Consider the following 12,585-nt stretch of genomic DNA (forward strand, 5'->3'; position numbering starts at 1 on the left):
ATTTGCAAATGATTGCAATTTCCATGTTTGATATGCCTTTTAAAGAGCCATTCTTTTAATTCTCATATGGTGTACAAAAATGTAAGAACATGAATCAATATGTTAGAAGAGGAAAAGGAAGGGGCACCTTGAATTGGAAGTTACCAAACTAAAGCAGCTCATATTATTTTGGAAGTTGGATCATTGCTTTAGTCATGGGATACAATTATGAACAAGAGCTACCTCTAATTGCAAACTCTGACTCCCCTTGCATTCTAAATTCTTAAATGTCCCTTGTTTATTAGAAAGTATTTATAGCTGCTTCATAAATTAATATTTTGTGATTGTTTCAAGTTTAAAAATTATTGCTTATCTTTAGTTTATAGTAAAAAAAGTAAAGGTAAAGTCGTTTTAAGAATAACATAGTACAATTTTAATTGGACCCTTACTCTTTTAACTGCAAACCAAAGGTAAACAGTTATTTTCAAGTTTTGTAATGTTTGATTTTGTTAAATTGACTATTACAGTTCTCATGTTGACCATTCTTTTGTGAGATAACAATTTACTGTTTTTACATACAGGTATTGTGTCCCAAACATGTGACCAGCGTAGTTGATGCAGTGTGTGAGAGGATACAAAACTCTAGTGAGAAACAAAGCGAAGCAGTTAATATGTCTTTAGATAGATTAGCTCAGACAATCCTAGTTGCACTTCATACCGAATGTCTATCTGGTTCTCTAAGTAAGTGAAGCCTTATTTTTTTCGTAAGGGATTATCTACTGGTGTGTTGAATAACTGCTTTCATCTAGAAACTGTATTACTATACTAAGTTACTGTACTGTGGTTTATGTTTGTATATTTTCATTATCTTTGTTTTAAGTCTGATCCTAAATATGGGCTTTATGAAAATTTTTATGTATAATCTAGCAATGCAGACCATTCTTTCACAAATATTTAAATGAATCTTATTTGGTAGTCATTATGCTTTAACCATTGAAGCCACCAGGTTTTTTACCTTTACAAAGATTCTACCCCTATTTGTCCCATCTCTCTCTCCACTATGATGTCCAATAGACCCGATAGATGGGGCCACTTGTGGAACACACTATTGGTCCTTACATTCGAAGATACTACCACTAGAGAGTTATGGGGTCCTTTGACTGGCCAGACAGTACTATATTGGATCCTTCCCTTTGGTTACGGTTCACTTTCCCTTTGCCTACTCATACACCGAATAGTCTGGCGTATTCTTTACAGATTCTCCTGTGTCCTCATACACCTTTCAACACTGAGATTACCAAAGAATTCTCATTCACCCAAGGGGTTAACTACTGCACTGTAATTGGTCAGTGGCTACTTTCCTCTTGATAAGGGTAGAAGAGACTCTTTAGCTATGGTAAGCAGCTCTTCTAGGAGAAGGACACTCCAAAATCAAACCATTGTTCTCTTAGTCTTGGGTAGTGCCATAGCCTCTGTTCCATGGTCTTCCACTATCTTGGGTTAGAGTTCTCTTGCTTGAGGGTACACTCGGGCACACTATTCTATCTAATTTCTCTTCCTCTTGTTTTGTTGAATTATTTAAAGTTTATATATGAAATATTTATTTTAATGTTACTGTTCTTAAAATATATTTTTCCTTGTTTCCTTTCCTCACTGGGCTATTTTCCCTGTTGGGGCCCCTGGGCTTATAGTACCATGCTTTTCCAGTTAGGGTTGTAGCTTAGCAATTGATAATAATAATAATAATGTAATCAGTCATCATAGACTGCTTCATCTAAAAATTATCTTTGTCATCATTAAAAGTGGGGAGGAGGGAGGGAAGTGTATGACTACCAGGTAAGCATTTGATTAATAGATTGTTATTAAATTTCCTTTTATTTAAAGGAATCTTACTTGGTAGTCATTATTCTAATTCTCATACTTCATTGGAGGTAGTTAGGAGGTGAAAAGAGATAAAATACCTGTATAACTAATTTTGAAAATAACTCGCTTAGACCAAACTCAAATCCTGATAGCCTGAAGTTTTTCTTTTATAAGACTAGAAATAACCCATACTATAGAATTTTCAGATGAGAACAAATTTAGGAGGAGGTTATGTTTTGGCCCCTGTTTGTCTGTTTGTTTGTGAACAACTTCCTGGCCACAATTTTACTCATAGAGTAGTGAAACTTTCAGGGATTAATTCTTATGTTGAGATGTGGAAGTGATTCAGTTTTGAAAGTCCTAGGTCAAAGGTCAAGGTCGAGCAAAAGGTCGACCGAATTAACCCTAACTTTAACCCCAAGTTTATACATGGCTGTCACACAGACTTCAGATACACTCTCAGTCTAAATTGATTCTGGTAAAGGCAAGATGGAGCGGATCCGTGGACTGTAGCAGTACTAAAGGAGGGGTACAGGCTGCCCTTCCTAGCGGACCCCCACCTCGGATCCCAGATCAACAGGTGGAGTGGTTGGCACCCAAGGACCCCTGGAGAGTAGCAGTATTGCAGGAAGAAGGCTTGGCAATGCTGGCGAAAGGGTCAGTAGAACCAGTCAAGAAACCGAGTCCAGGGTTCTACAACAGGCTCTTCCTGGTGGAGAAGGCGACAGGGGTCTGGAGATCGGTCATAGACCTTTCAGCCCTCAACAAATTCATGTGCAACACCGACTTCAAGATGGCCACTCCGAAGGCGCTCCTAGCGGACTTGAAGGAAGAGGACTTCATGAGGTCCATAGGCCTCAAAGACGTCTACTTTCAGGTCCCTGTCCGTCCCTCCAGCAGGAGGTTCCTAAGGGTAAAATGGAGTACCCAAACGTTGCAGTTCAAAACCCTATGCTTCGGACTGTCGACAGCCCTCAGGGCTTCACGAGGGTCTTCGCAACAGTTTCAGAATGGGCGCAGGAACTGGGCGTCCGCCAGATTCGTTACGTAGATGACTGGTTGTTGCTTTCAGCCTCAGAGGAAGTACTGAGGGAGCAAGGCGTGAAGCTCCTGCAGTTCTGCAACGTCTTGAGTATCATCATTAACCTGGAGAAGTCCCAGCTGATTCCCTCCACCAGGATGACCTATCTAGAGTTGGTCCTAGACTCCCGGATGGCGAGGGCCTTCCCCTCCGCGGAGAGACTGGACAACCTGAAACAGATACTCTGGCCCTTGCTGTCGGGCCAGCCCAGGAAAGCCAAGGACTGGCAAAGGCTGATAGGACTCCCCGCACAAGATAGTCCTGGTGTCCCCGGAGACGAAGGAAGTCCTGGAGTGGTGGCACGCCAGAACGAACACCCTCAAAGGAATGCCCTTTGCAACCGACCCTCCGCAGTTGCTCCTGTTCACGGACGCATCCAAGGAGGGCTGGGGTGCCCTTCTTCTCGACAAAACGGCAAAAGGTAAATGGGAAGTCGAGGAGACGAACCTGCACATAAACGTGCTGGAGATGAGGACCGTACAAAGGGCGTGCCTAGAGTTCGTCCATCTACCCCGGGGAAGCACCGTGGCTCCGGGGTGCAGCAACGCCACATTGGTGGCCTACGTGAAAGAGGAAGGAGGACTGAAGTCGAAGGAACGGTGCAGTCTCATGATGGAGTTCCTAGAATGGGCCGAAGTGGAACAAATCAATTTTTCAGCCAGGTTCTCTCCGGGGAAGAGGAACGTCCTGGCCGACGGCCTCAGCAGGATGGGTCAAGTAGTAGGGCCCGAGTGGTCCCTACGCCCAAAAGTAGTCAAAACCCCCTTCCTGAAGTAGGGGCTTGCCGGGGATAGACCTCTTCGCCACGAGACTAAGTGCATAGCTCCCCGTGTTTTGTTTTCCTGTGCCAGATCCAGCAGCAGCGTTCGAGGACGCCCTCCAATGAGACGGACGGCCAACCTGTGGGTGACTTTGGTAGCGCCCTGGTGGCCAGAGAGAGGGTGGTTCGCGGATCTAAAGGAACTGGCACGCCTTCCACCTGGGCCACTTTCAGACAGACCAGACCCTCACCCTCTCCGGCAGCCTCTTTTCCAGAGGTTCAACGAAATCCCTTGGTCCTTCCGCCGTCATGCGTGGAGGTTATCGAGCGTCTCCTGAGAGGGGAAGGATTTCCGTCGAGGACGGCATCAAGGATGTCAGGGTCCCTGAGGCGCTCATCAGTCGAGGGTACCAGGCATAGTGGGCTACCTTTTCTAAGGGGTGCTCCTCGAAGAACATCAGGCCATTAGGGGCCTCCATTCACGAGATAGCAGACTTACTGGTCTATCTCAGGGACGAAGTGGGCACGTCCATCCCAAGTCTTCCTCCTGAAGGACATAGACCTAGGTGCCTCCAGATATATCTCGACGCTCATCAAGAGCTTCGAGCAGTCGTGTTTCCCCTCCCCCCCCCAAGCCCCTAGAGTGCCCCAGGGGGATGTGGCTAGGGTACTGAAGATGCTTTCGGAACCTCCCTTCGAGCCTCTAAAAGACATTCTAGACAAGGATTGATTGATTGATTGATTTAAAGTTTTCAGGCATCCTGACATCTAGACAAGGAGCTCACCCTCAAGGCAGTCTTTCGTTTAGCTCTGGCATCAGCAAAGAGTAGGTGAGATTCATGGCCGGTCGTATGAGATCTCACACTCGAAGGGCTGGCGAAAAGCTACCTTCAGATTCTTACCCTCCTTCATAGCCAAGACTCAGAATCCAGCTGTCGGGGACCCCAAAGTTGAAGGGTTCTCAGTGCCAGCTATCCCTTGCCCGGACAACCCGAGGGACTTGCTGCTGTGCCCTGTCAGGGTAGTATTGTAGTATTTAGAGAGGACAGCTAGACTTCGTCCCGGGATCAAGAGTCTGTTCATTTTCCTCGGGACTGTGAAAAAGCCAGTCTCCAAGAACGCTATCTCCTTCTGGCTAAGGCAAGTGATCGTCAGGCCCTACAGTAGTGCAGGGGTCCCCTTTCCAGGAAAGCCCAGACCCCACGACATTAGGGGTCTAAATACATCATTGACGTTTGGGAAAAACATGGCAGTGGGCCAAATCCTGAGGGCAGGTACTTGGTCTAGCCAGTCGACCTTTACGGCTCACTACTTGAAGGACTTCTCGAGAAAGTCCCTGGACGGGTTCTCGCTCGGTCCCGTCATTTCCGCGCTCCAAACGGTTTAAAGGTGTAGCCCCAGTGGTAACTGCGGGTAGTAAGTGCAAGAGACACAGGTTCCTTCCTGAGCCCCCTTGTTCTTCCTTCCCCTATTCCCTTACCGGAAATGACTCGGGTAGCCCGCCATGGGATACACTATCATTGGAAAGGACATGTCTCCTAGGATTCTTGCAGAAGTGAGTTAGTTAGACACTAAGATGGTTTTTTGTGTAGTTTTCCCTATTTTCTCGTGTTTTCTTTGAGGTCAGCAGAACCTAGTCTCCTACCTAGGTTCCTCTTCTATACTCGTCACGGTCTCTAGGTCCTGAAGGACACTTCCACCTCCTAAGGTATAAGTCTCCTAAGAAAGTAGTTCGAGGTAGGTACTCCGTGTTGGAACAAATCACAAATTTTAAGTAATTTGTATTTTTCCTAACAGTACTTACCTCGAACTACTTTCGGGTAATGGCCCGCCCATCCTACCCCGAGTGCCTTGCTGGACTTCATAGATACCTAAGCTATCAAGAACTTACTGGAGATCGAGACCTTAGCAAGCATGCTCTCTGACCCGGGGTTAGCCTCAGGGCGCGTATCACTCCACCTGAGGTTACCCCTCCTAGAAAACAGGACTAGGGTAAACTACACAAAACTCTGGTCGGTTGGGAGGAGATCCCAAATACTCCTAAGAAAGTAGTTCAAGGTAAGTACTGTTAGGAAAAATACAAATTACTTAAAATTTGTGATATTTGCTGTTTTTTTTTTTTTTTTTTTCAAATTACCCTACTAATATGTGAATATTACAATCATTATTAATAGATACAGCACAGTTGATTGAAACATGAGTGTTATTAAAATCCTTTTTATTTTAAGAAGGAAAAATATTTGGTAGTTTGCCTTAATTAGCTGATTTGGAAAGCGTAAGCGGTAGTCACGGTCATCTTACAAAAGTAAACAATCGAAAATATTTATTTACTCTGACATTAGATACTAGCCTTACGATCTTTACATAGAAGTATTATTTCGGTGATAGCTGAAACCAGCTGTTAAAGTTTTGCAAGATGTAACCACCTTCCGCTAGTTAGCAGAGCGGGTAGCAGAGGTAGACCAACCACCATGCTCATACAAGCACTAGTAAACAAATGTCACTTTTTTATATCTGCTCGGTAGAGTGAAGTCGTAGTCTTGCTCTTCCATCAAAACCTTTTAATCAGTTTACGATTAAAAGCAACTGCCTTAAAAGTTAATTTTTTTTTCTTTTTTTTTCCAGATTGTTACCCAGACTTCCCTTATGTGTGAACTCTGTTTCTTCCCTTAGCAAAGCACTGTCACCGACTTCCAAGGGAAGTCTCTTCCTTTGCCACTTGCAGCAACTCCTACCATCCTTTGAGCCTATCGGGTCTCTTTGCTAAGGAATGGTTCCGAGAGTGTTACAGTTTACTGCAGCACTCTCTGCTTCTGCTCAATACATTTGTTCCTGCAGCTTTGGCATAGAAACAAGCTCAGTGACAGACTGGTTCTCTTAGGGTTCTTTTTTAGTTGGGGGTGGTCATTTTGGAGTGAAACCAAAAACTAGTTTCCGCTACGTTTCACAGGCAGCACTCAATGTTGAACTTCAACTTGAGCTCAGCTCATTGACGGGAAGTGAGAGTGATGCCCGGATGTCGGCCTCCAGGTGTTGGACAACCTTCCCTTCCGAGGGAGAGTTAGCCCCCACCAGGTGTTGGGAAACTTTCCTTTCTGAGGGAGTTACCCTCCACCAGCCACTGTCCAGCAATCTTCCAGCTTTTGGGGAGAATTGCCGACAGCGGCAACAGGGGTTGCTCGCCTTTCCCGCTGGAGGAGAGACTGCCTTTGCCTGGGTGGTTTCCCCCTTCGGGGATTCCTCCGGCGGATTTTGGATTCGTCCATGCCCTGCTCTTGCTCTTTGAAGCAAAGCCCTTCAGTGTTTGGCGACGAAGAAAGTTAGGTGACTTGCAGTTCCTGCTCATCGTTACTGTGCCCTCAAGGTACAAAACGAGTCATCTCCCATCAACAAGTTCTGTTGGCTTTAACATTTCAGGGTTATTGCTGACACCATGCCTTTGGGCACAACAAAGCTCTTAGATCTGTGAGGCCAGGTCCTTCGGGACCTATGCCCTATGTTCCCACCTCTTTCGAGGGAGAAGCTACTTGTAGGCTATAAATCTTTGAGGTGTCTTCCTGCATTTTGCCTCTTGGGGCACAACAAAGCTCATGGGGCTTTATGAGGCCAAGCGTTTTGGGACCTGCACCTCATGGTTTCAATTTCTTATGAGGGAGAAACTGCTGTTCTTCAAGTCCAGCACAGCCTTTTTGGTTCCAATCCGAGGGGATGACGGAAGGCTGCTCACCAACCCCCGTGGGGGTTAGGATGAGCATGAGTACTTTGCAAAGACCTTAGTTTCACAGAGAAGTCATGCTAAGTATTGCGCACCCATCCACTGAGCTCTAGCATGGTGGGTGGGCGAGCTCTTCTGCCTGATGAAATCTCCAACCAACTCAGGTTGCTTGTCTTAGTACCCATTGCGAGACCCTACTCGCCAGTGTACAATTTTGCAATACTTTGGTAGCCCTCAGAGCTTCAGTTTACTGTTGCCTCAAGTCTGTGCTACCAAAGTAGTGTACTGAGCTTCAGTTTGCATTTGCTTCAAATGCGCGTCATTTTGATACACATAGAGCTTCAGTTTACTGTTTCCTCAAGTGCATGCTACATCGGTACCGTGCACTTAATCACATGACCTGAATCCATCTTTTCAGTCAACTCTCGCGTCACCAGCGCCTAGCAGCATCCGCTAACACTTCATTGTTTGCTAATACTCACCAGCGCTCACTAATACTCGCCAGCACTTGCTGATACTTGTCAGAGCTTGCTGATATTCGTCAGCACTCGCTGGTAAGCCTGGACAAACCTGCCTAGTGTTTATGTTTTTTGCATTCTGGCCCAACAAAACCCTTACATGCAAGATTACGCTTCTTGATGGTAAACTCCCTTCCAATTATAAGGTTACACAACTACAGGCATTCACTAACAACACATAAAGGCTGAAATGAACTCTTTCAGTTGCGCATGCACTCACACCAAGACAAAATCTCAGCGTTATTGCCTCAAATTCAGTTTACTGCCGATGGTTTACGGCAACCACAGGCCATCATTGTGCCATAGGGGCAGAACGAGTCTCATTAGACGGAGAGTTTTGAGAAACTTAATCCTTTAGAGTTACTTTCTTGGGCTTGTTTCCCTATGCTATGGAGAGCTCTTTGGAGCACTCATACAATGGGTTACTGAGACATACCCATGTAAGGTTATTGTTGCAAGCCTCTAATGCCAAGGGAATAGTGTCAGCTTTTACTTACGTTTACGAACGTAAGCAAGCAAGTATTCACTTAAAGGGATGCTTGCTGTGCCAACATTGCAGGCAGGCAAACGTTTAATACTAACGTAAGTTTAATTGTGGCGCTAGCTACTTGTACCTTATGTGGACGAGCACACGGTCACAAACATTTAACAGTGCTACAGCTAGTCGACGATCAATTTCTTTGGTCAATAATGTTGCGATTCGTTGCACATATATTATATCTGCAAGTGGGCTCAGGCTCGTTTTTTGAACACTCACTGGGAGGCAACAAAGTTACGCTTGCGCAACCACATGCAGGCAAGCGATCTTTTCTGCTGACAAGGACTATACGGTATACCAATAAACAATTAGAACTCAGTACTAGTAAACCATTACGATTTCGATGGTTATATTCCTTACGGGAAGTCAGATTATGCATTCCCTCCTACCTTCACATAACCAGACATAGTAGACTCTTCCTTCATTTCAGTTTGCCGATCGTAAACGAAGAAATAAAAAGTTTTTGTTGTTTATAAGAGATCTTGGTCATAGGAGGAAGGTCTTGATTGCGACTGACATAAGTCTCTCTTCATAGTTTATATATGACAGATGTATTTTAACGTTCTTACTGATTTTAAAACATTTTATATTGATTTTTCGTTATTTCTCATTTAGTTTATTTTTTCCTTATTTCATTTCCTCAGCTATTTTTCTGTGTTGGAGCCCTTGGGGTTATAGCATTGCTTTTCCAACTACGTTTGTAGCTTAGCTAGTAATATTATTAATAATAATGATATTGGCTTAGATGCACTTTGTGATTTTTTATCAGCTTTGACACTGTCAGGACTCTCAAGATATCTTTTATGTGACTATATTCATCTATCAGACAAAAGGGTTTGTGATAGCCTATGAGAAACATCCCTATCTGGTGATTTGCTGGACTGGAGTTGGAGATCCACTCAAGCTCGATAGTTTCTTGTTGTATCTGCAACGTAACCATCCTTGTGAGCTAGGGAGGAGGTGTTTGTGGAGAGCCTATAGGTCTACTTCCTTAGTCATCATCAGCCTTTGCTTCACCCTCCTTGGTCCTAGCTTTGGTGGAGAGGGGACCTTTATGCTGATCATATATATACAGTATGTGGGCAGTCTCTGGACATTGTCGTTGTAGAATATTATCACTGTCCTGTGCCTCTGTCACTCATGAGCAAAAATAAGAAAAAAAATAAAAGAAACACTGATAAACCTTAAAACATAATAGGATTGCAATATAAGTGTACTGTATTTGGTATAGTAAATTGGTATTGGGTTTGTATGAAAAAATATTCTTTGAAATTCTTTTTGTATGCAATCTTGGGTTAGTGTGAGTCAATAGCTAATTTATTCATTTTAGGTGATATGTGGGATGCCTTACATCGTCTGCCAACCAAGAACCGCCTCATTACCACTTTGCTTTCCACAAGAGAAGCCAGGTGACTGTGGGAGATGCAGTGGAGTAATATAAATAATCCTTGATAAGAGGATTCTTCTAAAAAGCATTATAGCTCATGGAAAATGTATTGTATTAATTATAGTTGAATGTGGAAAATTGCCTTAAGTAATTCTAGAGGTAAATTAACCGCAAATACTAGAAAACAAGATACAATTCAAAGACATTGAAATTATTTTTCCAACGAATCAAGTAAGAATAAGTTGAACAGATGGGCTGTTGTTGAGCCTTACTTTTTCAACTTTATCAGGCACCTGATATCAATTTATATGCCAGATTAATATATTCTCAGTAACTACCAAATATTTCAAGGTATGAGGATCAGCTTAGAAAAACACAGAAGTTGAACATCCTCTTGACTGCCGGAAAACACCCCATCTTTTAAAAAGAACCATTTTTTACTGTATGATCAGAGGTCCATCACTGCAGTGCACAAGTATTTCATTTTGTTATTCATATAGGTGATATGTGATTAAAGTAGGTTGTTTTCATAATAATCATGCACGTTTCCAGAAAATTACTCTTCAAATCTACACAACTCAATGCTCCTAGACAACTCAATATTCTAACTTCCCTTTGAATGGAAATTAAGCAGTATTTAGTAAATTTACTTCCACAAAGTGATGCAGAGAAAATAAATCATGAATAACCTTTTCACCTAACAGTAATTAATAAGAGTGTTTGCCTATATGGAAGAAATTCATTACTGGGGAAACTACTTTAAACTTACTTCAGAGCTTTGAGACCCAAGATGGGTTTCAATTTCCTTGAAAGCACCTGGTAATATACTTAAATGAGTCTAATCTTTAGTATGGTTTATTGTAAACAGAAGGATAACATTGTCAACCATTCCGTACTACCCATTATAAAGTACCCAGGTTGTAGACACCAGCTAAGCTTTGGTATGAAAGATCCTCCTTGTTTGATTGGGGGATTATTTTTAAAAGGCTTAGTTGTTTGAGAATTGTGTAAAATGTATCTCCACTAATAATTGGAATTTTATCATTATCAACTTCATACCTTAAAGTGAAAGCATTAGTATAAACCAGTTACTCTTAGTTCATAAAGTTGGTTCTTCTGTTCCATTTTGTTTATTTGAACATTTTGTAGTTTTGCATATATTTTCTGGTTAAATTCACATAGGATTGGGGAAACGCTAAACGCTAATGAAATGACAAAGATTATTTTCAGTGCATTCTTTTACGATAAATCATCTTAGAAAATTTGTTACTACAGTATCTTAAATAAGTTTTGTTGACCTGCACCTTTTTCAGAAATAGTTATCCTTTTCTATAATTTTGCTATAAGAAATTAGTGTTGTATAGTTTGCATGGAGTTGTCATAATTTTGGGGCAGGAAAATTAGAAGGTAAGTTATTGGATGTCATTTTATAATGCATAGATAGAATTGAAATTATTAGAAAGTATTGTATTTTATATATTGATGTAATTCTTCTAATTTGGATAAATCTAGAAGGAATAGTAACTTTCTGTTAATAGATTTGTTTGAAAGGATAGACATTATTCTTATGCCAAATTTTACTTGCATAGTCAGAAATGAAATCTGACATACAAGTTATGATAATAAATATTTCAGTTAAAATAAACTTTAAATTTTGTATTGTATTCATTAATAGTATTATTACTATTGTTATTATTATTTCAGTGAATGATACTTTATAAACATCAAGCTAATGTTATCGAGGCTATTAGCTTCCTGACCTCTAAATGAAAAACTAAAAAAAAAAAAAAAATAATCTCTCCCTCATCTCTCCCGTCCTTGTGATACTCAATTGTCCCAAGAGGAATATCAACCACAGGTAGATTTATACCAGGAACTTCATACCATTTTGTTGGCTACCCACTGCAGTAGAGACCTCTCCAGCTTGACTTACTATAGCATTTTGAAATTACTGGTAATTTGCCAGCAGAATTTAAGCTGGAGTAACAAAGCTTGTCTTTACAGTACAGTATCAGGTTTTAACCCCTTCACTACGAGGCACCTGATCCCCCTCAGTAGCTGCATGCGAGATTTGTCACCATTGGATATACATGCATACTTCATGATAACCTACAGTTCCATGTTTATTTATTTTACTGATGATTACAGAATAAATATTTTAAAATTCACTTTTTTTCTATTGTATTTACTCTAAACAACTAAAAGTTCTGTCAATTCATTCTGTAGTGAGTATAGAATAATTTTTCAGAAATTTGTTATGTTGTAAAGTACAGGTACTATTTTACTTGAAATAATAATAAAGCATGCACTGTAATCCTATGTGTGAAACAGCTTTATAAAACGGATTTTGAGCAAAGCGAAAAATCTATTTTTGGGTGATATGGCCATGTCGTCCTGATGGAAGGTTCCTTTAGGCAGCTTTCTAAGGGATATTTGGCTACAGTGATACTCCCAGAGAATTAACCACAGGTTTCCAGAATTCTAACTCCTGGCGCGAGTATCCTTAATACAACTTTTAAGGATATCGCATAATATCAGAAGACGTATTTCTTGATATGACACATGGCAATCTTCACCCCGAATAGAGTTTACGCTTTGAGGGGGAAGAGTGGTTGAAGGGGAGCCGTTATCAAGGTTACCCGGTGGATCCCCTCCCCGTACTACTACGGTGGACTATTCCTTGTTGCATTTAGGCATGGATAGCCGCAGATAGAGTAGTTTCGGGTGGGGACTTTTGTTACATA

The 12,585-nt window shown here is 41.9% G+C and overlaps 1 protein-coding gene across 3 annotated transcripts in view; it reads left to right on the forward strand.

Annotated features, from left to right (window-relative positions):
• LOC137618210 (integrator complex subunit 15) overlaps nt 1–12,005 on the forward strand; it is a 79,534-nt gene extending 67,529 nt beyond the window's left edge. For all 3 annotated transcript variants that reach the window (XM_068348325.1, XM_068348326.1, XM_068348327.1), the window contains exons 8-9: nt 561–720; nt 9,785–12,005. In XM_068348325.1, coding sequence (XP_068204426.1) covers nt 561–720; nt 9,785–9,867 — 243 coding nt within the window. In that variant the 3' untranslated portion in view covers nt 9,868–12,005. The remainder of the gene's footprint in view (nt 1–560; nt 721–9,784) is intronic.
• Nucleotides 12,006–12,585: the final 580 nt, after the last annotated feature.

Source organism: Palaemon carinicauda, chromosome 24 (assembly GCF_036898095.1).
Source record: "Palaemon carinicauda isolate YSFRI2023 chromosome 24, ASM3689809v2, whole genome shotgun sequence".
Taxonomy (NCBI): Eukaryota; Metazoa; Arthropoda; class Malacostraca; order Decapoda; family Palaemonidae; genus Palaemon; species Palaemon carinicauda.